This window comes from Sander lucioperca, chromosome 2 (assembly GCF_008315115.2).
Source record: "Sander lucioperca isolate FBNREF2018 chromosome 2, SLUC_FBN_1.2, whole genome shotgun sequence".
Taxonomy (NCBI): domain Eukaryota; kingdom Metazoa; phylum Chordata; class Actinopteri; order Perciformes; family Percidae; genus Sander; species Sander lucioperca.
Genome location: NC_050174.1, coordinates 29,390,422 through 29,417,971, shown reverse-complemented (window position 1 = coordinate 29,417,971; position 27,550 = coordinate 29,390,422). Strand labels below are relative to the sequence as shown.

The 27,550-nt window shown below is 41.1% G+C and overlaps 1 protein-coding gene and 1 long non-coding RNA gene across 2 annotated transcripts in view; one reads left to right on the top strand and one right to left on the bottom strand.

Moving 5' to 3' along the window:
- The window catches only part of zmat4a (zinc finger, matrin-type 4a), a 254,663-nt gene that overhangs the window by 80,826 nt on the left and 146,287 nt on the right, over positions 1 to 27,550 (bottom strand). Inside the window, exon 4 of the mRNA XM_031296570.2 lies at positions 18,008 to 18,164. Coding sequence (XP_031152430.1) covers positions 18,008 to 18,164 — 157 coding nt within the window. The remainder of the gene's footprint in view (positions 1 to 18,007; positions 18,165 to 27,550) is intronic.
- On the top strand, positions 1,502 to 22,735 carry LOC118493961. Its single transcript, XR_004896017.1, has 3 exons — positions 1,502 to 1,512; positions 17,695 to 17,700; positions 22,582 to 22,735. It is a non-coding gene; the product is annotated as an uncharacterized LOC118493961 (long non-coding RNA).

Sequence of the window (27,550 nt, the reverse complement as noted above, 5' to 3'; positions counted from 1 at the left end):
GTTTAACACCCCTATCTCCTTTGATCGAGGGTTCAGCTGAGTTCAGAAGGCGGGGCTCATGCCATCGCCAAGAGGCAGATGGTGTCGAATCAGTGCAGCACCTGCTGCGTAAAGGACACTTTAAACTCTGTGAAAAGGCCCTCACTTCTCTTTATTATAGGTTTAAGCGGCAGCAAGATAAAAATGTGCCTTATACTGCTGCACAGAGTCAAATTCATGAGCTTTGGACACACAGTGCCAAGCACTGACAACACACTAAAAACCACTCTGAGAGGATTGTAGCTTTTTCCTGAAGTCTCACAATTTTTTTGACATTGATGTGTGAGAAGAACATTTTTTTGGGAGAATCATCAGTACACCAGGGTATGAATCATCCAAGCCTGATGGTCCTGATTTATCATCATCAAGTCAAGAAGACAGTACGCATGCCACATTTCAGCCTGGCAGCCTTGTAGCTGGTTAGTCAGAGTGTGCACACGCAAGCACACACACACAAACGCACACACACTGTAAAAAGGAGGAGAGATTAAAGCAATCTAGCAAACAGGCTTAACAATGCAGCATTTTTAACACTTCTTCCATTTCTGTTTTGGTTGAGAATTCACCTAATTTTGCAATAGGAGTTTTAAAGTTAAAATTATATAAATGGTTGGATCAAGGTGGGTATTTCACAGCTAATTTTGGATTACTGTAAAGCTTCTTTCTACTCTGAGTCAAAATACCCAGACATAAATGTTATACAGCTAAATGATGAATAATCTAATCTAATAATGCCTCTGAACCATATGGGGAAAATACAACATCTCTTTTTCTTAAGAGCCTAGTCCTCCATGAAATGCATATGTAAATATAATGTGAATGGAATATTTTAAGTGTTTTTGCCTGTACAATATATGTCCACTTTCTCACCTGGTTCTTCCAGGTCCCTCTCTTTGTCCACTCTCTCTCCATCCTGCTCTCTGACAATCACATACAAAACATTTTGTAATCAACTAGAAAATAATCTTCAAATAAAAGAGAAAACAAAACACAGTAGTCCTACTATATATAAATGTGTATATATATATATATATATATATATATATATATATATATATATGCTTCAGCACCCCTAAAAATAGCCTAGCGCCGCCTATGTTTATGTCATCAACACATCCATGATTCATGGAAATGTTGTGTAAAACAAGGTCATATTTTCCTTGTATTTATGTATGGTTTAGACTAGGTTTTTCCTGGTCTGTGGCGGAATTGTTTTCTGAAACTGCAAAATAGCACTAGGGAACGTTTGCGCAGGAACACGCCTCCTCTTTTTGCTGAACCACCCCCCGGGAGCGCAAGTTCATTCCCTAATTTACTGACGTGAGTCTGTGGAGGGAAAAGTCCGCTGTGCGTCGGGTGCAAAATGGGAATGATACAAGCGTCGGTGTACAAAGTAAATTGCGCTGGGTGCAAGATAGGGCCCTAAGGGTGCTTTCACACCTGCCTAGTTTAGTTCGGTTGAATCGCACTAGAGTTTGTTTGTCCTGCTGGTGCGGTTCGTCAGGGCAGGTGAGAACGCGGCATTCGCACTCGGGTGCGCACCAAAAGCGGACCAAACAAGCGTACCGAGACCTGCTTGAAGAGGTGGTCTCGGTACGCTTTCAATCAAACTCTGGAGCGGTTCATTTGTGGTGAGAACGTGATCCTACCTCGAACTGCACCAAAGTCTGAGCTAATGTCTCCTGTAGTCAGGTGTGTTTAGCAATCTGCGATGCAGCAGAGCAGCAAACTGTAGCAGCTTGCAGTGTTTCTATCACAGAAATAGACTGCGGTCAAGCTTGCTGTCCCGCTTGCTGTCACTCGCATCTCCGTGGTCAAACCAGCTGCCGCTAAAATTGGAGACAGACGCCGGCAGAGCAGAGCGAAGTCTTGGTGACCAGAGCAGACGTAGTAACGTCTCTCACGAAAAAATGTCTGATCATTTTAATTTTAATGAATTTTTCATTTTAATGAGCTGGTTTGACCATGGAGATGCAAGAAATATGCACTAGTCCAGAACACAGGACCTTCTTCTTGTATTTACTTTCTTGCTCCCACCCCCAGGCACATCTGACCTATATGAGGAGTGGACGTTCTTGCGTGATTTGTAATGGCACATTTTGGTATGCTTGGATTTTTCTAGGTGTGAAACCGAACCGAGGGCAAATCGCTCCAAGTTTACAAACTCACCAACGCAAACAAACTACAGGTGTGAAAACGCCCTAAGAATAAAAGAAATCAGATAGGATTCTGTATGTTCAACAACTGGTGATTTCTTGGTGGGGCTATGCTGGGGCTATTGTAATTCTTGGTGGGGCTATAACACCACCGTGTCCCAACTTGGAAAATGCAGAATTTGACCCGAACACAAACAAAGCAGGCAGACAGGATGAGTTCAATAATGTATTGCCAATGTGAAGCTGTATATATTGGCCTACATGCAGGCAGACAGGCCAACAAATCCATAGGGTCAGGCTGGAAATCCAAAGTTCCAAAGATCAGGCAGAGGTTAAAACAGGCAGGTAACAAATGACATATTCCAGGTTTGGGGTTTCAGATAAGAGATAACAGAATACAGAAGCTAGAAAGCAAAAGCAAGAAGCACATTTGAACATTTTCGACCGGGCAGGTAATGAATGAAACTGGGTCAGTATATAAACTGGGAGGCTGAATGAATTGGATGAAGGTGAGGGAGTGGTTGGGGAAGGCCAGGTTAATGTAGACGTCTGTAGAAAAGTGAGGATCTGGTGAATGGATGGAAAATGGCAATAGAAGGACCTGGGGAATAGGAAATGAGGAGGGACAGAGAGACAGACACATCCATTCATGGGTTGTCTGTAGTTGCTCAACCCAGTGCAGGACAGAATGACGCATGTTTCATTAAAGGTTCAGAAGACTGGCACCCCTGTAGTTGCTGAGCTGTTTAAATCTAAAGGCTGCATTGTACCAAATTCAGTATGTGCCAGTATGTTGCAAGAATGTGTCTGTACAACAACAAAGATTCTCAGGCCTTTATAGCACTTGGAATTTAAAGTGATTCTGATTCAGATAGTGGCGTCCCTGTCCTTCACATGTTCTAAGACAGTAATTGATGTTTGTTTCCTGGGAGAAGCGTACCACTCTTGCTGGATGAAAAGCTTACATTTCAAAAGGCAGCTTTACTTAAACTTCATTTTAAAAATGCAAATTGTATAAACTATAGAGCAGCATTTATTAAGGCTTTATTGGTGAGGAACTAAAACAAATGAGTTGTGAGGTTTCACTTTGTGATTGCTCTGCTGCTTGGACTTTATGCCGCTCTGTGTAAATATAGTGTTGGCTTTGTCATCTGCCAATTTAAAGCTCATTCATATGTATTCATTCAGCTTTCACTTGCTCTGTTTTGTGCTTCAGGAAGATATTGTTTGAAGATTTTGCTCATCACTGACCAACGTACTTAATATCAGAAGACCAAAAATCTATTTAAAATCAAATATACGGTAGGGCAAAGCAAACACCTCCCTTTCCCCCGCTCTAAGGCTGAAAGAAATACACTACATTGTTTCCATATGCCACGATGCAACATTTTATTTCTCATCTGAAGTGCAATATGTCATTTCACCTGCACAAGTTTAGACCACTGATTTGTATTTAAAAGCCAAATCCCCTCCTTGCATGGCCTTTGTATGCAGACAGATAGGCAGTACAAAGTAGACCTATTTAGCGTGAACCAAGTTATAAATCTAAGGAGATTCTGTGAGGAGAGGGCATCAAAGTGCTTTGAATCCATGCAGTTATCTCTTCCTACAATGCAATCCTTTTGGGCTTTCTACTCACCACCCTCTCCTCTGCCTACATACCTTGTACAACTAAGGAAACTAAACAATTTCTCATATTTTCACTTTGTCTCTGAGGAGGAACCTCTGTAAGCTGTACAGGTCATGGAAAACAAATAAACAAAAAATCTCCATCCCCGAGATGGTATTACTACCTGAATCAAGCTGAACCTGAACTGCAGACTGTTTGCCCTTTAGAATCTGTGAAGTTGGAAATAGGAAAAGAAGACTGAGGGGGACATTTACTAAGCCTGCTGTAAATTACTGCAATTTCTCAATGTTGTGCAGTATTTACTAAAACTACAAATATATTTGAGCACACCTGTGTGCTGCATGAAGTGTTGTTAAATTAGATTGAATGCTGGGCTGTTTGGACGTGTCTAAAAGAAAAGACACTTCTGTAACCACAAGCATGCATTTATCCCCCAAGAAGGTTATATGTGAGGCAATGATAGTTAAATAGTCTGTTCAAAAAGTCAGTGGAATCATGAAAAATCAGTATGGGAGATTTTGGCAAAAAAACAGCCAAATCTGTACCTAGTAGCGCTGGGGACAGAAGTCATCCGGACCCAATGTTTACTTCCCGGAAAAGCCAGTGTAAATCACAGTGCATTTTTCTCCTCCAGATGATGTCATTAATCCAGACATGAGGTCGTTTGATTGCCCGACGTATCTGTGACTTTTACAACAGGTATGAAGCAGCAATAGCAGCAACAATAATATTTTCGGCCATATTGATGAAGGAAAGATATGTTTGTTAATGCGTACAGCTCTACACCGGCAGGAGAAACACGAGTAGCACGAGTAACTTAATTAAACACAAATGATCCCAATATGATCCCGAGATCAAACTTACGCGATGAAAGCGACCCAATACGGCGTGTGAATGTGCCATAAAAGTCTCTATTTAAGGTTGTACTTTGCTATGAGCTAAATACTAAGGGCAGCATGCTAACATGCTCACAGTGACAATGCTAGCATAACAGGTATGATGTTCACCATCTTAGTTTAGCATGTTAGCGTTATAACATTTGCAATTAGAACAAAACACAAAGTACGGCTGGTGGACATGCTATTAGTTTTGCAGGTAAAGTAAGAGGAAAGTTTATCCTGTGGAGAACATGAATTTCTGCAACAAACCAGGCACAGTGTTATGGGTGGGTCTGACGGGCCTAGGACCACCCACTTTTCAACCGGCCCACCCCAAACTTTTCTTCAAAATAATTTTTTATATAAAATAATTTTAATTTTGTCAAGAATTATTAAAAATCGGCAAATAATCTCATAATTTGTGCAAAAATAGTCTAAATGTTTAGTTTTCAAAAACAATTTAAAAAAGCTGGTTATGTCTATTTTGTTCAGCAGACAGTGAGGTTCGGGATCAGATGTAGCTTGTCGGTATGCTAGGCTAGCGCCAAGTGATCTGAAAGTGTGAAAATCATTTCCAGTAAAGGACAATGTTGCAACAGTCGTTGTTTAGGTACCTTAAATGTGCACGAACGGTCTCGGAGCCATCGCTGCAACCAGGAGATGGAGAGCTGAGATCCACAACACCTAACACATCTTTGTCTCTGCCACCCCAGGATGCTAGCGCGGCTAGCGCGACCAGCGCCGGTGCTAGTACCTCTGTTTCTGACTCGCGAGTGGATGATATAGCCCTGTGGATCTGTCTTCCATTGATGAGCCCGCAACTCAACCAGTGCTAAAGTATCCGGTCGCTTCTTCTGCTTTAGCAAGTTTAATTGTGTAGGACCGCCAGAGGATAACAGTAAGGTATGTGAAGGCTACTCTGCCTGTATTGTATTATGTCGTTTATATGAGATATATGGATTAAAATAATCAATTCATAACTCGCTACAGAGCTGCAGGTGCATTTCTATTTCTATAACAGCTTGTTGTCAAGTTCTTTTTCCCTCATGGTTTTCTCTTGTTATGGCCAATGATGCTTTAGGGCTTGTTAATGTGATTTATTTCCTTGAACATACATGAATCACACTAAAGTAACAGTTTGTCTCGGTAGGAAATAACTTGAGTCTTGTTTTACATGACAGATGATGTTGTCAATGAACAAGTTCTGTGCCCGAGTATTGTTTGAGACTGTTGGGCAGTGTTGTTGATCTGTATTGTTGAAAACTTAAAACAATTAAACAGAATTGTGAAATATTCGACCTCACGTTATATGAGCAGAACTAAACTATGTTTTGAAGAAATACTAGATTCCTGACCACTTTTACAGTCTATAGGCCATAGGTCTATAGAGAGATGTGCTATAGCACAGCCAGGTATGGTGCGTAATGGAGATTCCAAAGCGCTCTTCTTTTGGTCAGAACCAAGGAGAGCGATAGCGGATAGGTCCGTCCTTTGCACCGAACTTTTTTACAATGCAACAACATATTTAAAGAGCATCAAGCTATTAAAATCTATATTATGTAAGCACAGATAATATAACAGTATATTAGTCATTTGTATTAGGTTAAACAGTGATTTGATAGCGTTTTTAATTTAAGGCCCACCCACAATTGGTCTGGCTATTCTTAATGCCATGCTGCTAGCATGGCTAAAAATACATTTTCATAATTCATTTTATAAAGAATGTAAATGTATGAAAATGTAAAATGGTATGAAGCCCATTAAAAAGTTTGAATAGCAGAGAAGCAGAAGGGAGCAAAAAATACTTGGACCCTTTAAATATCACTATGATTCATATACTTTAACTGTTGTTTCACTGTTAACAGACTGAGACATTTAGAGTCATCAGATTATAGTCTTAATTATATGTAAAGGAAAAGAGCCATAGCCATGTTACCATAACATTTAGCTCCAGATTTCTCCAAATCACTTCCCAGTAAATCAGTGCCTGACATTTAGCTGCAAATGTTAAAGGAAGTGACATTCATGGCAGCTATTGTGCTCACGGCCCAGAGAATTAGAAACAGGCCAGAATGTAGAAACAGTGCTTAGAGAAACCATGTGGAGGAATATGAAAATACATGTTGCTGTTATTATATAAAAATACTAATGACAATTTAACAGCCTCCCTGAGCTTTAAAATAGAAACTGAATAGGAATTGCAACACTAGCAGTTAATATTTAACTCAAAATGCATGCAGATGAGCATGTGCTATATAGGTCAATGAAAATATTGACATTTATACAACTGTACCTGAGATAAAGGGCAAATAAGGGTTATTTGTTAACCTATAAGGGCAGAGTGTAAAACAGCTGAGGAAACAGCCTGCGGTAACAACATTAAACATTCACTTCAACTGTAAAATGAAATTCTTGCATGTTCAAAAAGTTCATTTGAAATTCAGAACAGCTCATGCAGGGCTTTTCAGTACTATGACTTCACATTGATCTAAGGTGCATTTTGGAAATTTATATCATGGGTTTTGAATTGGGGTTATGGACCCAAAGGGATGATGTACACCATCTGTTCAAAGGGGGGAAAAAGTATCAAGTCGAATTTATGACGCTCTCCCACGATGAACATGAGATGAATAGAGATCCTATATATTCTCATCTGTGTTTATCGAGGCTTGTTGCAACAGCAGCACCTGCATGGATCTTTGGTGTTTTGGGTGAATGAGGAAAAAAATGCTTGGCAAGCTTGAATTTTTGCAACTGAATACAGGCTGACAGCAGGCTGGAACAACAGCGAGTCCCAAGAGGTCTACTGATCAACAGAGGAACTAGGCCAGTCTGCTGACGTTACTTATGTAGAAATCAATAGCCCGGGCCTCCCGGTGCCCTGGATTTATCTTCCTGACATTTTCTATTTGTGACAGATCTGGGTGCCTGTACAATAGAGGTGCTTTAAATGGCTGTTTCAGAGGATAAAACAAGCTCAGTCCAAAGCTAACAGTTCTTTTATTTCAACTGGAATATGGGTCGTTTGGACAAGAGCAACAGACTCAACCTTTTATTAACATACTCAATGTTTATATTCTGATATTTGCAACTATTTGTATGCACTGATAGTGAGACAAAGCAAACATTTAGTGCTTGAAGGTAAAATGTGGATCTGATATTTTTATTTCATCATATCTATGAATATTAATGCTGAGTTTATTGTCCCATGATGTTTTTTCAGGCTTTTGCTGAATAAATGTGCTTTTTTAATTTTTTGCGATGGAAATGGTCAAATTTAAAGTGAATGGATCTTGGCATAAAAAAACTGGATATCAGCAGCTGCAATCCAAAGATGTAGGACTGTTTTTGTTTTTTTTATGTGTCAGTTGGGTAGAAGGTTCCAGTGTCCCAGTAGTTTGCTGGGTGTCATTACGATTGATGGCTGTGTCACCCCCCTCTTTTGGCTGCAATTAAGGTGCCTCTGTTCTGAACCATTGGCCACAGATGGCATGCTTAAAGGGATACTTCACCGATTAGCATTAAGCTTTGTATCAGTAGAAACCCGGTAGTATTTTCGAATGACCGTGCTTCCCTCACCCCATTGTGTGTCTGGAAAAAAATCTCTGATGACGCAAAAATCGTCGTTTTGCATCATCTGAGGCATTTCTTGCCAGAGGCTATGGACTACAGCCAGTAGCAGCAGCTAGTTCCGCATGTTTTCAACCCGCCCATAGGAGGTGGGAACTCAATCCCAGAATGTCTAAATAGTGTCAGCCATCTTAAAGCTAACAGGCTTTTGCTCTGTGGAGAAAGCTGAGTAATTAATCTATACTTTAGTAGGCTAACCACGATGGCGGAAGGTAGTTTTGAAGATGATATGGCAGAAGGGGATTTTGAAGATCTGGTGCGCGAATCCAATGCTCGTGGCTACCTGTACGAGCCGCAATACAGAGGCGGCCGGAGCAGCTGCTGCAGTAGAATGTAAAATGTTTGTCTGGCAAAGACTTTTTCAGCAGTAAGCTTGCAATTATATGTGCATTCAAACTACCGCACATGTGTACCAATGGGATACTGGTACAGATCGGAGAATATGCAGGAAACTTTATTACAGACGGAATACTCGACACACTACACGACGCAGACCAGCACCTGTTAAGAATAAAACTTGAGTTGGTGTCAGGCTCTGTTTGGATACCTCCACAAGAACATAAATATTTCAACCAGCCAAAACAAGAGCAGAGAGAGATCAGAGAATCCCCCTGACACCCCACAGGTGGATGATAGGTTGTAAATGCAGCACAGGAAGCAGAATCAGCAGCACTTTAGGCCATGACTATTGTGCAGCCGACAAATGCTGAAGATTTCTGGCTGATTCAGATGAAAATTTAGGCTCTTATTGTAATTTATTTCATTTTGGGTGAACGTAAACAAGTTTCCCTATGGCTGCAACACTGCAAATACTGCCTGAAGTAGCTCTTCAGACTTCACATATTCTGTCCTGCTATTCTGGTGCTTCTTTTTTCAGCAAAATATTTTAAGAATCTGTCCAACAAACATTAACTCAAAGACAAGAGCTTTGTGTGCAAATCTACTGATTCAATCCCACCACTTTAGAGGGGAAAAAGGCTGCAGTGGCTGAGGCAGTATAATGTGGGATAAATTCAGAATGGGCGACTTCAGATAATACCACTATAAAAATGCACCAGCTTATCAGTCAACAGAAAACTTCAAACAAATTAAAAGAAAAGTAGTAGTGAGCAAAAAGTAAAAGACAAACCTGTGAAGTGCATATAAATGACTCGGTCAAGTGGAGCACCAACAAGCCGCAGTAAACAAACCAAGCTCAAGGCTGATCTATTCACATCCACACTGCTCACAGTGGACTCAGGTGTTCAATTTGAAAATATATTGTTTACCATGTTTCTCATTCACTGTTTTCCCGTGGCCTTCGCTCATTATTCTCCCACAACTGCCAATTTGTAAGTAGATTCAAGGTGAGCAGCTGTCAGCGGATTACAACAGCAGCAGACCTCAATCACCCGAAGGTAAGGAGCAGTTTAAATAACACACGCATAGACACACAAACACACACACACACACACACACACACACACACACACACACACACACACACACACACTTAGAAAAACCAGCCAACCACACCAGCTTGTTGGCCTGCTAGTAAGTTGTAACTGGGCCCAAAATACATGGCATGCAACATTTTCATAAACAAGATTAAAGGGCCGTCCACACCAACAATGGTAACTGTAACGATAGTTTATAGCCACAACGTTCCACTTAGGGAATTGCTCTTGTTCTGCCTGGATATCACGTTTTTCAGATGTCCTTTTCGGATGTCCGTTACCTTCCTCTTTCTTTGTGTTAGCATTCTAAACTCCGGTCGATTCATGAGGACTATGGTTAACTGCTCCTCATATCTCTGCACAGTAAATCGAGACAGCTAGCTAGACTGTCTGTCCAATCTGAGTTTTCTGTTGCACGACTAAAACAACAATTGAACGTACACGTTCCACCAAAACAAGTTCCTTCCCGAGGCTATTTTGCAGCGGCACCGTGTCTCTGTCCGGCGCTTAGCGCCACCCATGACGATTGTGATTGGTTTAAAGAAATGCCAATAAACCAGATGCACATTTTTCTCCCATCCCAGAATGCTGTGTGGACTTGCAAAGCGAGACTAATTGGAGACAGACACAGTAAGTTGGCAACTGACCATCCAAAATGATAATCTTAATAGAAGTGATGTGTGAATGTCAGACCATGGTCCCCAAGCGTCCCATTTTCTAGAAAATCCCAGCATTTTATGAATTGTTTTTTGTTCCTTTTCCTCCCAAAACGGTTAGTTTGACCAAAAGAAATCTGGTGATTTATTTAAATGATGCATTAATTTATTACTTCCATAATTTACTCAGGTTCCATGTCATAAACATTTCTATTTGATCTAACAAGCAAAGTATCTTTAGTTGAAGAGTTGCATAGATACACTGAAAATGACTAGGGACGTGATTAAAATCATTATTCTAATATACAATACATGACCAGACCTGTTCTAGCAATATTACTGTCATCTAGACAGAGAAAAAACGCTCCGTCCGAGATAACAAAAGAAAAAACGTGTTGTTGTTGAGCTTTAGAGGGGCTGGTAGCTGAAGCTTCACATTTACCAAATCCATGTATCATGTATTTTTTTCAGTTTTAACAATTTGCTATGTCGTTATTTATTTATGAATACAACAATTTTTTTTTTTCATATTTTGATTTTATGTTTAAGTCAAAAATAGTAAATGATTTTGATATTCCTTAGCTGTGTTCGAAACCGTTGCCTATCACGGAAATAGTGCAATATATAGTGTGTTTGCCATTTTGTAGTGGTGTTTGAATTCTCCGCGGTTAATTTCATTCACTATATAGTCCACTATAAAATACCCACAATGCACAGCTAATTTGAGCGTACATACGATGTACCCTACATTTTACTCCCTTATACCACAATGCAACGCAGTCGTGTTTTCCCAGAGGAGAAGAAGAAGCAAAAGGACCTGCACAAACTGAATAGGAAAAATGGACCAGGCTTTTGTTTATACCCATTGGAAATTTAACATGCAACATATACTGTGAACAATCTTTTACTATCCTCCTGAGTGCTCAGTTTGTTTCAGGGACGTATTATAAGTATTTTTGTTTGTTTACATAATGCATACAATGTTAGCTAATGTCCGCTAGCATACGTAGAGGCTAACTAAAGCCAGTTAGCTTTGTGTGTAACGTAATAAAAACCCACCCATCTCGTAGGAGCGAAGCTTAATATTTCATTCAATAAAATGATGGTACAAAAGGAGCACTAACGCCACAGGTCTTATGTTGACAACGTGGACACAGATATAAGAAACTCCTAAGGCAGTCGTAATATTTACCTAGCAGGCTAGACTAACGCTGTTGCGCTAACGTTAGCAAAACATCGGCGTAGCTTTAGCTAGCAGTCTAAACTTGTCTTGAGTCCGGACCTTTAACTGTCTATGGTCCGGACTCGAGTACTACAGCCCTGACAGGTAGATATCACTTAGCTGAACAACTGAACAAGCTGCAACTTTTCTGATTGATGCAATGGGAGCCTGACTCTTGCATATGACCCCAATCTGCCCTTCTCATGGCATGAAGCCATAACCTTCGCCGGTTTTTGGCAAAAGCATGCTTCCCCCTAGTTAAGTTAAACATCAGGCACCCATCACTGGCTCTGTTTGTACAATTAAGCACGCAACAACTCCTTGGCATTTTGACTTACGCTATGCTGCTACTACTACTAGCTACACGAAACACGTCTTCTTTCTGCCCCCCGGTTGCGTGTGCGCAAGCAGTGATGACGTTGCCGAGAAATCCATGTATATAGTTCACTATTTAATAAATACTATACTGTATACGGTTTCAAACACAGCTAATGTGTCCGATTTGTGGGATCAGGAAGTTACTGACTTCTTCCTGTGTTGCACTACGAGTTATTTTTGATCAGGACATATCCTTCAACGCCCACTTAAAACAAACCTTAAGAACCGTAAGCCTTTTTTCATCTTTGTAACATTGCCAAAATTAGGCACATCCTGTCTCAAAACGATGCTGAAAAACTAGTCCATGCTTTTGTTACTTCCAGGCTGGACTATTGTAATTCCTTACTATCAGGTTGCCCAAATAAGTCCCTTAAGACTCTCCAGCTGATCCAGAATGCTGCAGCGCGTGTTCTGACAAGAACTAAGAAAAGAGACCAACTTTCTCCTGTACTGATGATGCCAATATCCAAAACTTTTTTACGAATTTAAACGCCCCTGTTATCAGTTCCGCCCATAAAGTAGAACTAGAACACCTTCGACTAACAGAAATTTCAAATGCGATTTCGGCAATGCAAAGCGGCAAGGCCCCGGGTCCCGATGGATATCCAATTGAATTTTATAAAACATTTTCAACCAAATTAGCGCCACTTATTCTAGAAATGTTTAATGATTCGCTGGGTACTGGGGCCCTGCCACAGACGCTAACTGAAGCATCCATAACACTTATGCCGAAACCCAGGAAGGACAGAACACAATGTGGATCATACCAGCCCATTTCGTTGTTAAATAGTGATATTAAAATTTTAGCTAAGGCACTTGCCCGGCGTCTAGAATCGGAATTTCTAGATGGGGGAGGGAACACAAGGTGGCTCTATATGCCGACGACTTACTGTTGTATGTGTCTGATCCGGTGCGGTGTGTTTCCCACATAGTCCAGGTGTTGCATAGATTTGGTATCTTTTCGGGATAAGACTAACCTTACGAAAAGCGAGTGCTTCCCAGTGAACAACCTAGCTCTTGCAATTCCACAAAAGGACCTGCCATTCCACCTGGCCAAATCTGGCTTTAGATATTTAGGAATCAATATTACACGGACTTTCCCTAAACTATACAAAGATAACTTCATACCCCTCATTGATAAAATAAAAGACGATTTACAGAATTGGAGGTCCACTAATCTTTCACTGGCTGGAAAGATCAACTATTAAAATGAACATGTTACCCCGATTCCTCTATCTTTTTCAATGTCTCCCTATATTTCTCCCAAAATCCTTTTTTCAGTCCATTGATAAAACTATATCATCATTCATTTGGGGAGGTAAAGCCCCTAGATTACAGAAAAGGCTTCTTCAGCGACATCGATCCCATGGCGGACTGGGTTTATCAAATTTGCTTCACTATCACTGGGCGGCTAATATTCAGAAAATCATATACTGGCTTCATGCTCCAAAGCTGTCGTGGTGTGAAATAGAAAATGAGTCATGCATTCTGGCATCCTTTCCCGCCTTGGTTACTTCGAGTCTCCCTCTGTCTACTTCACCCTATACCTCTAACCCTGTTGTTATCAATACTTTACGAATTTGGTCACAATTTCGAAACCACTTTGGTTTAAGAGATTTCTCTCATCTGGCTCCTATTTGTGATAATCATCTTTTTGTTCCGCCTAGATTAGACAACACCTTTGCCTTGTGGAATAGACTTGGCCTCTCCAAATTTAAGGATCTCTGCAGCGAAGGTGTATTCTCTACCTTTAGTCATCTCTCTCAAAAATTCAGCCTCCGCGGCTCAAGTCGTTTCCAATATTTCTAGATCCGACACTTTATGCAAAATCTAGATTCAAACTTCCCCAATGCACCTCAACCTACTGCTATGGATGACATCTTCCAAATTCCCTTCAATTTGAAAGGCTTCATTGCGAGAATCTATTCCAACATATCATCTCTCGGAGACACCTCTCTCAATAGAATTAAAGGGAAATGGGAGGAGGAGCTTGGGGATGTAATACCTGAGGAATCCTGGACTGATGCTCTGAAGAGAGTTAATGGAACTACTTCATGTGCTAGGTTAGGTGTAATTCAGTTTAAAGTCTTGCACCGTACCCACCTCTCCAAGTCTAGGCTGGCCAGAATTTATCCTGAGGCGGATGAGAATTGTAGCAGATGTCATGTCGCCCCGGCAACATTAACACACATGTTCTGGTCATCTGGTCTTCAGAATACTTTCACAGGCACTATCCTTAAATTTGCAACCTAACACCTACTCTGCCATCTTCGGTATAGTGCCAGTTGACCAACGGATTATCAATAAGCATAAGGACATTATAGCATTTACAACTCTACTTGCCCGCCGAAGGATATTGTTGCACTGGAAATCCCCCCATACCAAGTACTAGATCCTGAGGGGTGACGCCTGATGTTGTACAGCAAGCATGGCCTCCTCATTTATTTTCAAGCTTTACTTTCAAATTAGCTGCTTCCACCCTCTTCTTTTCTTGAATGATACCTTCACCTATTAATATCATAACCTTTATCTATTTATCTACTTATTTAATCTCCTTAGATTGGGATGCACTGGATGTTGTAGGGAGGGGTGGGTGATGGTTGTATTTGTTTATTTGTTTATGTGTTCTGTGAAAAATCCAAAAGTATTGTCCTTCTATATAACTGTCTTTCTGTACCTTGTTCTCAATAAAAAGATAGTTGAAAAGTTGGCTCCCTGTAAAATCCAGGATTGAATTTAAAATCCTTCTCCTGACCTACAAAGCTCTAAATCACACGTGTCAAACTCAAGGCCCGCAGGCCAAATCCGGCCCCTCGCTGATTTTGATCCAGCCCGCATATCAATTTAGGTTCACCATAAATTTTGGCGCGCCTAGTTTTTTAGTCGCTTTTTCTGAAGTTTTTGTCACTTTTGCAGACGCATTTGGTGCCTTTTTTCCGACATTTTTCCCGATGTTTTGGGGCCTTTTCTGGCGTTTTTTTTCCAATGTTTTTTGTTGCTTTTTTCGACATTTTTTGTTTTTTTTTTTTGATGGCTAAGTTACTTTTTTGGGGCTTTATGTTTACCAAGCTGTAAGTGAGAAGGCTATATGAGACACACAATAATCCAGTAAAAGATCCATGACTTTTTCGATGAAATAAAAGCATGTGAACAAACTAAACATGTCCGGCCCTTGATATGATTCTTAGTTTCCAGTGTGGCCCTTAGTGAAATTGAGTTTGACACCTCTGCTCTAAATGGTCAAGCACCATCATATCTTGAAGAGCTCATAGTACCTTATTGTCCCACTAGAGCATTGCGCTCCCAGAATGCAGAATTACTTGTGGTTTCTAGAGTCTCTAAAAGTAGAATGGGAGCCAGAGCCTTTAGCTATCAGGCTCCTCTCCTGTGGAACCAGCTCCATGGTCTGTGTTCGGGAGGCAGACAGTGTCACCACATTTAAAAGTAAACTTAAAACTCTCCTCTTTGATAAACCTTATAGTTAGGGAGTGAGGAGTTGCAGCGTTCGTCTAGACCGGCAGGGGGAGGGTGTATTGCTGAAGACACGGCACCCCTTCTCTTCTCTGCTTCTCTTCATAGTCATCAGATTAATCTACCATATAACCAATGATATAATCAAAGTAGAGGAGGCAGGCCAGTACAGACCGATCTGGCAGGGGAGAGTTCTAGCCCGACCAGGCTCCTCTCTTTAACCTGTCTCTGTTAATTATGCTGTTATAGTTTTTTGACTGCCGGGGGACTTCCTTTGACACACACACTGAGCTTCTCTCTCCTTTCTCTTTCCATCTGTGTGCATCTTTGTCCCAGAAATGCTTGTTAGCTCTGGGGAGCTTATTCCCTGGAGTCCTTATGTGTTTCTTTTGTCCAGCATGTTTCCTTGGATTAGGGTGGCACCTAAATCATGATTGCAGCTGTACCGGTGGTCCTGCTCTGCACCCTGCTATGCCCTGTACACCCTGCTACGCTCTGCAGTGCCCTGCTACGTTCTGCTGCGTCCTGCTACGCCCTGCTCCATCCTGCCATGCTCTGCTGTGCCCTGCTACGTCCTGTAATGCCCTGCAGTGCCCTGCTATGCCATGAACTACTACAAATACTATTTCTGGTCATTGTTCGATTATTACATTATTTATTATGATTATTGCCATTGTTCATCACACACCCAACCGGCACCGTCACACACCACCTACCAAGAGCCTGGGTCTGTCCGAGGTTTCTCCCTAAAAGGAAGTTTTTCCCACCACCCAAGGTTTCTTCCTAAAAGGAGTTTTTCCTCGCCACTGTCACACTAAATGCTTGCTCTTGGGGGAACTACTGGAATTGTTGGGTCTTTGTAAATTATAGTGTGGTCTAGACCTACTCTAGCTGTAAAGTGTCCTGAGATAACTCTTGTTATGATTTGATACTATTGAAATTGAATTGAATTGATAGCCTAACTTTGCAGCAAATACACTTGTGCAATGTCCTTTTGTTGACCTGATTTAATGTAATAAATGTGAGCTTGAACATCAATATAAGTGTTTTGTTTTTTTCAATTAAGTCTTCACTTGTGAAGAAATACACTTTTACAAGAAACAGGGAGTATAATGTTGCTATATATACAATGAGTTAGACTGTGGCCGGAACGTGAGCCTTGTTTTATTTCAGTTTGGAAAATGAAATTTTGCCGAATTAACTACTAACAGTTCATTTCTTGCTGTGTTTCATTGGATGTACTGATAACTATCACCGAATTACTTTGACACTGAAGAAATCTTATAAACCGGTGGGTTTTAAGGTAAGTTCAGAAGTGTCCCAATCTTGTCCCAGTACACTCATACAGTGAAGTGCTTCAAATTGAGCCTTTTATTTTCCCATTTCAAAAATACCTATGTTCAAGCTCATATTTATTACATATGGGGATGCACCGATTTATTGGCAGAACATCAGTATCGGTATATTGTTGACTGCCACTGGCCTAATGACAAATTAGATGCCATTCACCGTTGGCAGTGGCCGATGTTTATGTATTGTTTTTTTGCGGTCGGACCAGGACCCAACGATTTCGGTCTTAATTTCTATCATTGTACACAGGCTCGGGCCGGGCTTGCGCTCCACGTTGCGTGGTAAATGAGCAGTCAGGTGATGCGTTTCGATGCGCAAAAATGGATGCTGAGGAGGTGAAACGGAGACTGGCCTCTGGAGGACTTATTTTGTGGCCTATAGCCTAGTTAGTCATGAATAAATTGTGTTAAAAAATGTATAAATGACTCATTCTTGACAAAAGGCAAAAGAGCTGTGTGCGTGCGCACATTTGAATAATGTCGGGCTGTAAACGGGCTCGAGCTTTTAAAAAGCTGTCAATCAAAATGTACTTGTCGGGCTCAGGCCTTGTTGGGCCTAACTTTTAAGGCCTGATTATAGCTCTAGAGTGAACCTCTATATATGGGCGTGCGCCCTAACAGGTGAGCTCCCAGGCGCCCAGAGTATGAATTTAATAGTGCACTACTCATGCCAAAACTTATTAAGCACTCATGTCAAAGAAACTACACAGTACACAAAAGAAGCTCAGTTATTGGAATAACAACTACAGTAAATGTGTTCCTCTAGTGGCCATGCTGCTGTATAGGCATAGCACCTCTGTGTGTATGTGACGTTTCAGAGCACTGAATCAAGAAAGTGCAACTGTACAGTAATATGTACACTGGACAATAATATATCAGATATTGACAACGGTATTTGTCAGAATTCAAGCTCAGAGTCAACAGTAGCAGAGATGTGTGGAGAGCACACTCTCAATCTGAACTGAAAGCTACTTAATTATTTAAAATCAGGTTCTACTTCACTTCACACGTACATAACACCACCAAACATTGTCAAAACATATGGCTGCCTGTGTCTCATTCCTTAGTTATTTTTCTTTTCAATAATAAATCCCCTTTGGATACATGTACTGTAGCTCCTTTATCATTTATAACCACAGTGCATTTTGAACAAGGGCTATACCTTTGGTTGTGATGGCAGGCTGCTCCCCCAGCAGCAGTTTTAGCCTCTTGGCGTGGATTTTACCCTGGTAATGTGACTGTGCCACCACTGCTGAGGTGAAGGACATGTTACACAGCGTGCAGCACTTATTCTTGTCCACGTCGCCCTTGTCGCTGCCCTAAAAAAAACACAGTAACATCTTATCAATGATACAACAAGGAATCCAATATGTCATTTATTTATCGTTGGGAGCTTTTAAAACATGATACAATCAATCAAATGTATTATGTAGAAAGCACAGTATACTGTTCTAGCGAGGCAGCTGGACAATGAACACATCACTAATCTCTACCACTTCTGATTCAGATGAGGGGAGGGACGCAACACTCCGCAACACTCCTCGCCTAGTCTTTAGATCCTAGTGGGATGCAAATGAAGTCGACTCGTGTCGTGTGTTTTAAGGGGTGATAGTGGGGCCAATACAGCTGATGGTGGACCACTCCCTGAGCCTCCATCTGTGCAAGCTGCAACAAAACCCATTACACTCAGAAAATGTGGAGGAAACAGAGCAAGCCGCCATGCACTGAGAGACGGATGCTACAGTTTTTTTGTTGACAAGTAAGAGGGAGGAGAGGAAAACAGCCCCGCCAGGCAGGCTGGGTCAAGAAAGGGCTGATATTCAGAGAGAAGGAAGAGGAGAGGAAAGTGAACTCCATGACCTCATTTAGATGTCTGTTCCTCCAACTGGTGTACTCTACCAGATATAGTAAATTAACAGCAGGCCTAAGCATGGAGAAATGTGTGTGCATGTCTCTTCAGGTGAATTGTCTCAGCTTGAGACAAACGAGAGAGAGAGAATTAGCCCATTCACCTCCATGATATACTCTACAGCTACGGCACAACTTTGTATTATGTTTCTGCTCATGTAGCTTTTTGTAGGCCACTAACTGATGTGTCTGGATTTAAGATCCTTTTTTATTTTTTATTTTATTTAAGGTATACTAAGCAGCATTGTCATTGGTGTCTGTAAACACAGCATTCATAGTTGGCAGAGAGAGAGAGGAGAGAGAGAGAGAGAGAGAGAGAGAGAGAGAGAGAGAGAGAGAGAGAGAGAGAGAGAGAGAGAGAGAGAGAGAGAGACAAAAGCAATGGTTGAGCAAGCTAGTGAGGTAATGAAGAGAGGGAGCCGCGCTGGTAAGAACAAAGCCGTGAATCAGAGAAAAAAAAGTTATTTTCTGATTGCTTTCAGTTACGTACTAAAAAACCAGTGACTGTAAAAAGAAACACAAATAAAAACACCCACAGTCACACCTCTGCACAACCCTGCAGGAAGGTGCCGCATTGCCGGATTTTGTGTGAATGCAGAGCTTCATCCTGTTGCTGCATGTGTGTCCGTGTCAGTCAAACAGACACACAGCAGCACAAACACAAAGCGATGTGAACGGGCTGCACCCCCCACTGGGAACACATCGCCCGCGTAATAGGTGTTATATACTGAACGCATCCAAGCTGGCGCGCGCCATCGTGACGTCAAAATGATGTCATATCCTGCCGGCGCGTCCGATTTATAGCGTGCGCCGAGCTGACAAAGCGGAAACAGGAGGCCGAACAGGTCCGCAGCCAACCGGATGCCAGGGCTCTCACAGTGACTGCTAGTCTCTCTTGTAAACTTACTGGGTTAAGATGAGTTCTTTTATAATGAATGAAAGGCTTGATCCGACGAAGTAGCTCATCCAATCAAATCGAAGCATTAACGGCAATGCTGCTGCCAGTTCTGACGTTGTTTTCCTTTTTCTTCTTCTTCTAGTCCGTAGAAAGAGCAACGTCGGTAGTCTTTCCTCATTAGCGCCACCACTGTTCAGGAGAAGACTGCAACTAGTGTCGCGATCACCAGCGCGGGTATAAATGGTCACGGCGATCTCATGACGTCACATTTGGATGCGCCACTCGGGCTGCGGTTACTGTAAAACGGCCTTAAGTGTCGCGTAGTGTAAATAAGTACCTGATCGTGCGCCTGGCCATTCAGAGTGCATCCATTTTGGCAACACGACTGGAGCGTGGTGTCGTGATGTCATACATCCATGGTTGATGCTCCACGCCCTTGACCGGCAGCTGATTGGACGAACGCGTCACGTGGGTCTGGCTACTCCCGAATTTCAAAACGACAGTATGGCGGCTTGTTCGGAATACGATCTAGTATTTTACGAAAATAGTTCACCGAAACATGTTTCTGAAAACGTTTTAAGCGAGAAATAGGCCATACAGTTGCTGAATCTGTCTTCATTTCAGAGCGACAAAGGATGGTTTGAAAGATGAAGTCTTGAAAGTCTACTTCTACTGGATAGTCGCGTCACGTTCAATGGATTAATTTGTATAAAGATGGGCATCGGCCAGCTTTATTGATGCGCAGCATTTTTTCAAATGCGCGTTAAAGTCGCTTGACATCACCCATAGGAATAAAGTGGCATGACAGAAGCGTTGCACGGCCTACGGCGGACAGATTGCAGCATGGTAACATAACATGGTCGGCGAAATAAAATAGCTGCGCTACGCTGCTATACGCAACACTTACGCCTGCATTGTGTTCCCGGTGTTATTGTGTGTAACCCACCGCGTAGTTAACCATGTTGTCAAATTGGATATTACCAGTGTTAGGCAAGCTACTTGCAAAGTGTAGTTTGCTAAGCTACCAGTTACTCTACATTATAGGGGCGCTATGCAGTTTTGGCCATTTCTTCGCTGTTTTCTCGCTTTTTGCTCGCAGGTTTCTCTATAGAGCTTCCCCTACAACTTCGGAATAGATATTTGGCAGCTCCTATTTTTACTTGTGTCTGACTCCTTGCTCGGAGTTTTCCTAGCTTTCTGCTTTTTTTTTGCCAATAGTGTGAAAAACTACATCGCTACCTTGTTAGCCGGTTCCCAAATGGGCGTATGTGTACAGTGCCGTGAAGCAATTCATACTTCTTGATGCTGAGGCCGGCAGCTCGCCGGCCGAAAGTTGCAAGGGTGGTTTTTCCGCTCACAGGCACTAGGGGGGAGCGAGACGACCACCATTCAACTCGAAAAAAGTCATACAACCATTCCATTGACTCCGAAGCTGTTCAGTTAAGGTAAATTAAGCTAAAAAAACTGCATAGTTCCCCTTTAATTGAAGCTTCATTACACTGAAGCTAACGTTACCCCCCAAAGAAATGAAGCAAGCTAAGTTACAGCAACATTGCAAAAGTACAGTACTACATCAAAGGTATTTTTTTTTCTGTATACATCCATGTACATGACATACACATCTGTGTTAGGCAGTGGTGTCAATCAGTACGTTTACATGCACGCCAATATTCCACTATTATTCCGAATATGACAATATACCGAATTTTACGCCGACCTTTGCAAGAAGCTGGTTGAAGGAATGAAGGGGGGACGCTGTGTTCACACGGTCCAACAAGTCCGCCACCGCTGGTAAACTTTGAAAAAAATTATTAAAGTAAAGTATTTTGCACGGCTGCATGTAAACGGGAATATTAGTGGAATATTCACTTTCATTAGCCATGTAAACAGCTTAGTTGGAATATCGTCTTTTTCGGAATAAGGGCAAAAACCGGAATATTATGTGCAAACGTAGTCAGTGATCCTTAGCAGTTTTATTTCAGTCCACAGCAGAAAGCTTTGCTGCATTTGAGCTTCAGAAATGTTCGGGGAAATGTAGCTTGTGTGGATGCTACCGCACTACTTGCTCAATGAAAGAGCTAAGCTACTAGAAAAGCAATTTGATTCATAAAACAGCAACGATACTGAAATTACAAAATTTCATTTCAGACATTTATTTGGCACCGAAACAATTCGTACAACACATCATAAGTTAAGGTTTGTTTTCAAAAGAGATTTGAGGACTTTCAAAAAGCCAACATCGACGTTCCAGCTTTAGCGGCAAATTATCTCTTTACACATTGCTCTAGAAAAAAAATGTGGGCATCACTAAATGGAAAGCTGAGTTTGTTCTGAACATTTTGATATGAAACACATGGGGATCAGTTATATGCAATACCTTAAAAAGGTACATTTAAGAAGATATGTGAAAATGCCCTTAGACCTCAGAGGGTTAACTAACTGTAGCACCACGCGCGCAGTGACAGAGGGGCACTGTTTCGCTCTACCAGCTAAAGAAGAACATTATAATGGAATGTTTTGATAAGGGAAAGGGCAGTAAAAGACGCAGCCGTGGGAATCATAAATTTAGTTTTTCTTCATAAGAATATTTTAATAGGAAGTCGGAATGCTTCCTTTGCCACTATACATTGGGATTCTTCTTCTGGGCACCATGGATGTCTACCAAATTTGATGGCAATCCATTCAATATTGTTCTATTTCTTCAAGACGGGATCAAACCGTTTTTGTACACATTTTACAACAGCATCTAAAGATGGAATTTTGCTCCTACATGTTAAACCTGTTTTATTCAAACCGCAGAATTGGCATTTGTCATTATAACACGTTCTGGCAAATTAAAAGAGTAGCCTACATCAGCAAACCTGTACCGACGGCTTCACAGCCATAAATCAAACTTGTATTGCATTATTAATAAACCGTATTGACAGCAGAGTTACAGTGCCTTGCGAAAGTATTCGGCCCCCTTGAACTTTTCGACCTTTTGCCACATTTCAGGCTTCAAACAAAGATATAAAAATGTAATTTTTTGTGAAGAATCAACAACAAGTGGGACACAATCATGAAGTGGAACGAAATTTATTGGATATTTCAAACTTTTTTAACAAATAAAAAACTGAAAAATTGTGGCTTGTGGCAAGTCCACTGGACAAGGCCACTACTTTGGTATACATACTGTACACATAGATAACCAAGCCTCTGTCCAATTTTGTTCCAACAGTGTAACCGCGGGGAGAGAGAAATGCATTAAATTACTGAAATGTAATGTTCATAATGGTCTGCTGAAACTATGAAATTGGGACAACAGCGTTGTTTATGCTTTGATACACTGGATCAAAGAAACTTTGATTGACCAAGCTACAAGCCCTGTTTGTAGATGATATGACTCGTGATTAAATTCTAGTGGTGCAAAATGTTTGTTTACTTTGGAAGCCTTTGCATACAGTCACGTAGAATGCGGAAACAGCTCTGATCTGCAAAAGTCAACTACATTAACACAGGTGACATTTTAAACTCATTGTGTTTTCCACGTTATTAGTTACCAGGCAATACCAGTGGCGGGTCATGTGTCTTTTCACCTAGACCCCACGTAAACATTCAGCTTGATGAAGCCAACATGACAGTGTCTATAACCACAATATATTTCATGTAACACACTATTGAGGCTAGTGATTAGGCTAATTAATTGTTTGATGCTGAAACCTGCAAACAGGGTTGGATTTGAAGCAGTAGTTTAATACAGGTGGGAGAAATCACCTCTTGCCCTCCTTTTCTTAGTGTTGAATCCATGTCACAGTGGACTGGTTTTGCATGATAGAAGAGAACTGTTCCAAGACAAAAGCTTCTCCCAAGAGGAAACCAATGTCATTGTGTGGGAGGTTCTGAATCGCAGTAAGCAGACATCCAGGTCTCCAAATAAGCTGAGGGCAGAGGATGTACACAACCATTTAGGAGGGGATGATTGCTGTATTATGTACAGTTGCTTGAATAGATAGTTTGGATATTTTGGAGTGGGGTTGTATGAGGTACTTATTCACAGTCAAACTATCCCTTTTAATGTTAATGTTTAAATGTTATTGTGGTTGTGTCAAAGTCAAATTGGCCAATGTATTATCTAGAAAAAGTGTTAGTGAGCTTGTATAGGACAAGAACACTCTGTGCCTTGTATCAAGTGCTTTATACCTTGTCCGAGGAGCTCTTTAAATCCAATGATCTTTCCTATGAAAATTAAACACACCTGTTAACTATGAAGCTAAAAGAGTCTCAATAAAGATAAATGCACACACTAGATTCACATATGCACACACAGGATTCATACATGCACACACATGATTCATAAATACACACACAGGATACACAAATGCGCACAAAATTCACAAATACACACACAAAATTTAAAAAGCACAGAAGATTCACAAATGCATACAAAATTCATAAATGCACACAAAATTCATAAATGCACACACAATTCAGAAATGCAAACAACATTTACAAATGCACACAAGATTCAGAAATGCACAGGACAAGATTCAGAAATGTTTTTCTGATGCACACACAAATATATCTTGATTTACAAACTGCTTGCAGTCTGTGAACTTCACTGCATTTGTGTGTGAATTTTGAGACTGCCCTGACTTGGCTCAACACACAAATGCCTTTTTTTAAACAGGATCTACAACCAATCAGACAATCAGATATCGCCCTACTTATAAGCCAATCACATGAACGCGTTCACACAGCGCTATATGAATGTGGGTGGAGTCATCCATTCTCGTAGTAATTCACGTAATGTTTTGCTCAACTTTAGGAGCTCCACACAGTCTGACGAGAAAGCGGCAAACTCCATACCCAGTGAAAGTCACCGTTTCTCGGTTATTGAACGACCGGGGCTCGGGGCTCCGTGGAGCTCTGGAGTTGGCTGGCTGCCAGCTGCCGGTATAACTTTCGTATATTTACAGTTTGAATTTTGTCACGCCACTTATAGAACATCTACCCCAAGGTCTTATAAAGCTAACTATGGTGTCCGATTTCAATTTAATGCATTTTTGTAAACATTAGGGGTCTCCTTAGGAGGAGCTGCTAGCTAGGCTAGCTATGTGTCCCATTTAATCCTATGGGAAAGATCGTTGCTACACTTTCGGCATAATTTTTGTATATTTACAGTTTGAATTTCGTCATGCCACTTATAGAACATATACCCCAAGGTCTTATAAAGCTAACTATGGTGTCCGATTTCAATTTAATGCATTTTTGTGAACATCAGGGTTCTCCTTAGGAGGAGCTGCTAGCTAGGCTAGCTATGTGTCCCATTTAATCCTATGGGAAAGACTGTTGCTACACTTTCGGCATAATTTTCGTATATTTACAGTTTGAATTTCGTCATGCCACTTATAGAACATATACCCCAAGGTCTTATAAAGCTAACTATGGTGTCCGATTTCAATTTAATGCATTTTTGTGAACATTAGGGGTCTCCTTAGGAGGAGCTGCTAGCTAGGCTAGCTATGTGTCCCATTTAATCCTATGGGAAAGATCGTTGCTACACTTTCGGCATAATTTTCGTATATTTAAAGTTTTGAATTTCGTTTGAAATGTAATGCTTTTTTGTGAACATTAGGGGTTTCGTTTCAGAGGTCTAAGAGGAGGCTAGCTAGCTCTCATTGATAGAGCTCCAGCCGCAGGCTTTATCAATGAGACTCGCGGACAAGAGGCGTTTATTTCCCCGATCGTTTTAACTCAACACACATATCCATTATGAGATTAACTGGAACCCGTGGTAAGAGATTGCAGGCGTAACAAGCTCGCTGACTGCGCTCTCACTCACACACAGCGGCCATTTAGCAGGAAGAGAGGAGCTGCAGGCCCTGGAGCTCTGTCAGGGCAGCGGCGTTTGGTAGTCCATTAACCCAAAAAACAGTGACTTTGCGCGGGCATGGAGTGCCGTGGCCTGCCAGCCGTGACGGAGCTCCATCTACCTCCCAGCAGGCCGGGCGGCGAGGCAGCAACACAGGCAGCACCGGCCGCTGAACTCCCGACACACAGTCGGACAAAATTTGCAATTAGCCATCAATTTTTGTAAAACGTCCCATATTTGACCTCTACATAGTTGATTTCTCGCCTAAAATGTTGTCAGAAGTGAATTTAATGATGAATAAGAAGGTGAAAATTGTTAAAAATGTCCCATTGTTGGTTGTTGCTCCGTCTGCAAGTTCCGAGTTGGCAGTGGGCGTGACTTATAAGTTCGACCAATGACTCCTACACCACATTCATATAGCGCTGTGTGAACGCGTTCATGTGATTGGCTTATAAGTAAACAATCCCCCACGTGGGGTGCGTTCTTGTGATTGGCTAAAACAAGGGAGATATCTGATTGGTTGTAGATCATTCCCTGTTTAAAAAAAGGCATTTGTGAAATGCAGTGAAGTTCACAGACTGCAAGCAGTTTGTAAATCAAGATATATTTGTGTGTGCATCAGAAAAACATTTCTGAATCTTGTCCTGTGCATTTCTGAATCTTGTGTGCATTTGTAAATGTTGTTTGCATTTCTGAATTGTGTGTGCATTTCTGAATTTTGTATGCATTTCTGAATCTTTTTAAGATCTTTTTAATCTTTTTTGTGAATTTTGTGCGCATTTGTGTATCCTGTGTGTGTATTTATGAATCATGTGTGTGCATGTATGAATCCTGTGTGTGCATATGTGAATGTAGCGTGTGCATTTATCTTTATTGAGACTCTTTTAGCTCCATAGATTAACAGGGTGCAATTTGTGAGAAAAAAAAGCAGAGGGGGGGAGGGATGTTTTTTGATCATGCACAACAAGAATTAAATTCCCCTTTCAATACCATGGATATAGTGCCACTATATAGTGGCGTCCCGGAGCTCTGTAGCGGCTAAATATAACCAGTAACTGCTGCTTGGATTTGATCGTTCTATGGCACTATGTTTTCACGTTACAGTGCCGTACTTAGTTCAAAATAAGTATATGGTAAAGGTATATGGGATATATAGACCAGAAAGGGTGGAAACCCCTTGCACCCCCTCCATCAAAATCGCACCCTTCCTTGTTACTGTGCTGGCATCAGACTACACAATATTTTGCCTGTCGAGACACAATGGCAGACGTTAAACCTCTACCAGTCTTAGGGTTTTTCACATCTTTACGTACGTAGGTGACAGAAAGAAGACTTCACTGTTCCACCTCTTTCCATTTTCTATACTTACAGTTGTGCGTTATTAATTAATGATTGAGGGCAAACATATTTGGACAGGATTGTCTTTTTCCTGGGACGTTGCATCTCAGGAGCTGCGTCGGTTGTCTCACTAAAGTCAGGTTTCCATTCAAATGTAGTGCAAATGTAAACCACGGTTTGTGTATTTCCATCCAAAACTGTTATGCGATTATTTAGGAGGGGTTAATTCCCCAGCTGAGTGCCATTAAAACATTGCAGAAGAAGAGGACACAATGAGATGACATAATTAAAAGAGCAGCAGTCCATTCTCAAACGAAGGAAAACCATGTAGAAAACATTATTGAAATATGACATACATGTTTGTTTCATGTATTAATTTGAAAAAGAAAGGTTACAGTCTCCTCATCACTCAAGATCTGATGTTTTCGTCGCCTGCTATTTTTCATCTCTTCAGTGATGACAAATGAAGCATGACTTGCTTCATGTAAATAATCAGTACATGACTTATAAAGTAAGTCTGTTTCCATTGCACTTTGTCGCATTTTGATTTTATTGTTACACCAACTTTTGCACCAGAAGGCGTACAATTTTTTTGCCATATTTCAACTTTAATATCCTATATAATATTTTACCTGTTGTAATTAAGTTAGGATATCGTTCACTATGAGGTCACATCCAGCCAGGGTAATATGATTGTGTTGAAATAAGTA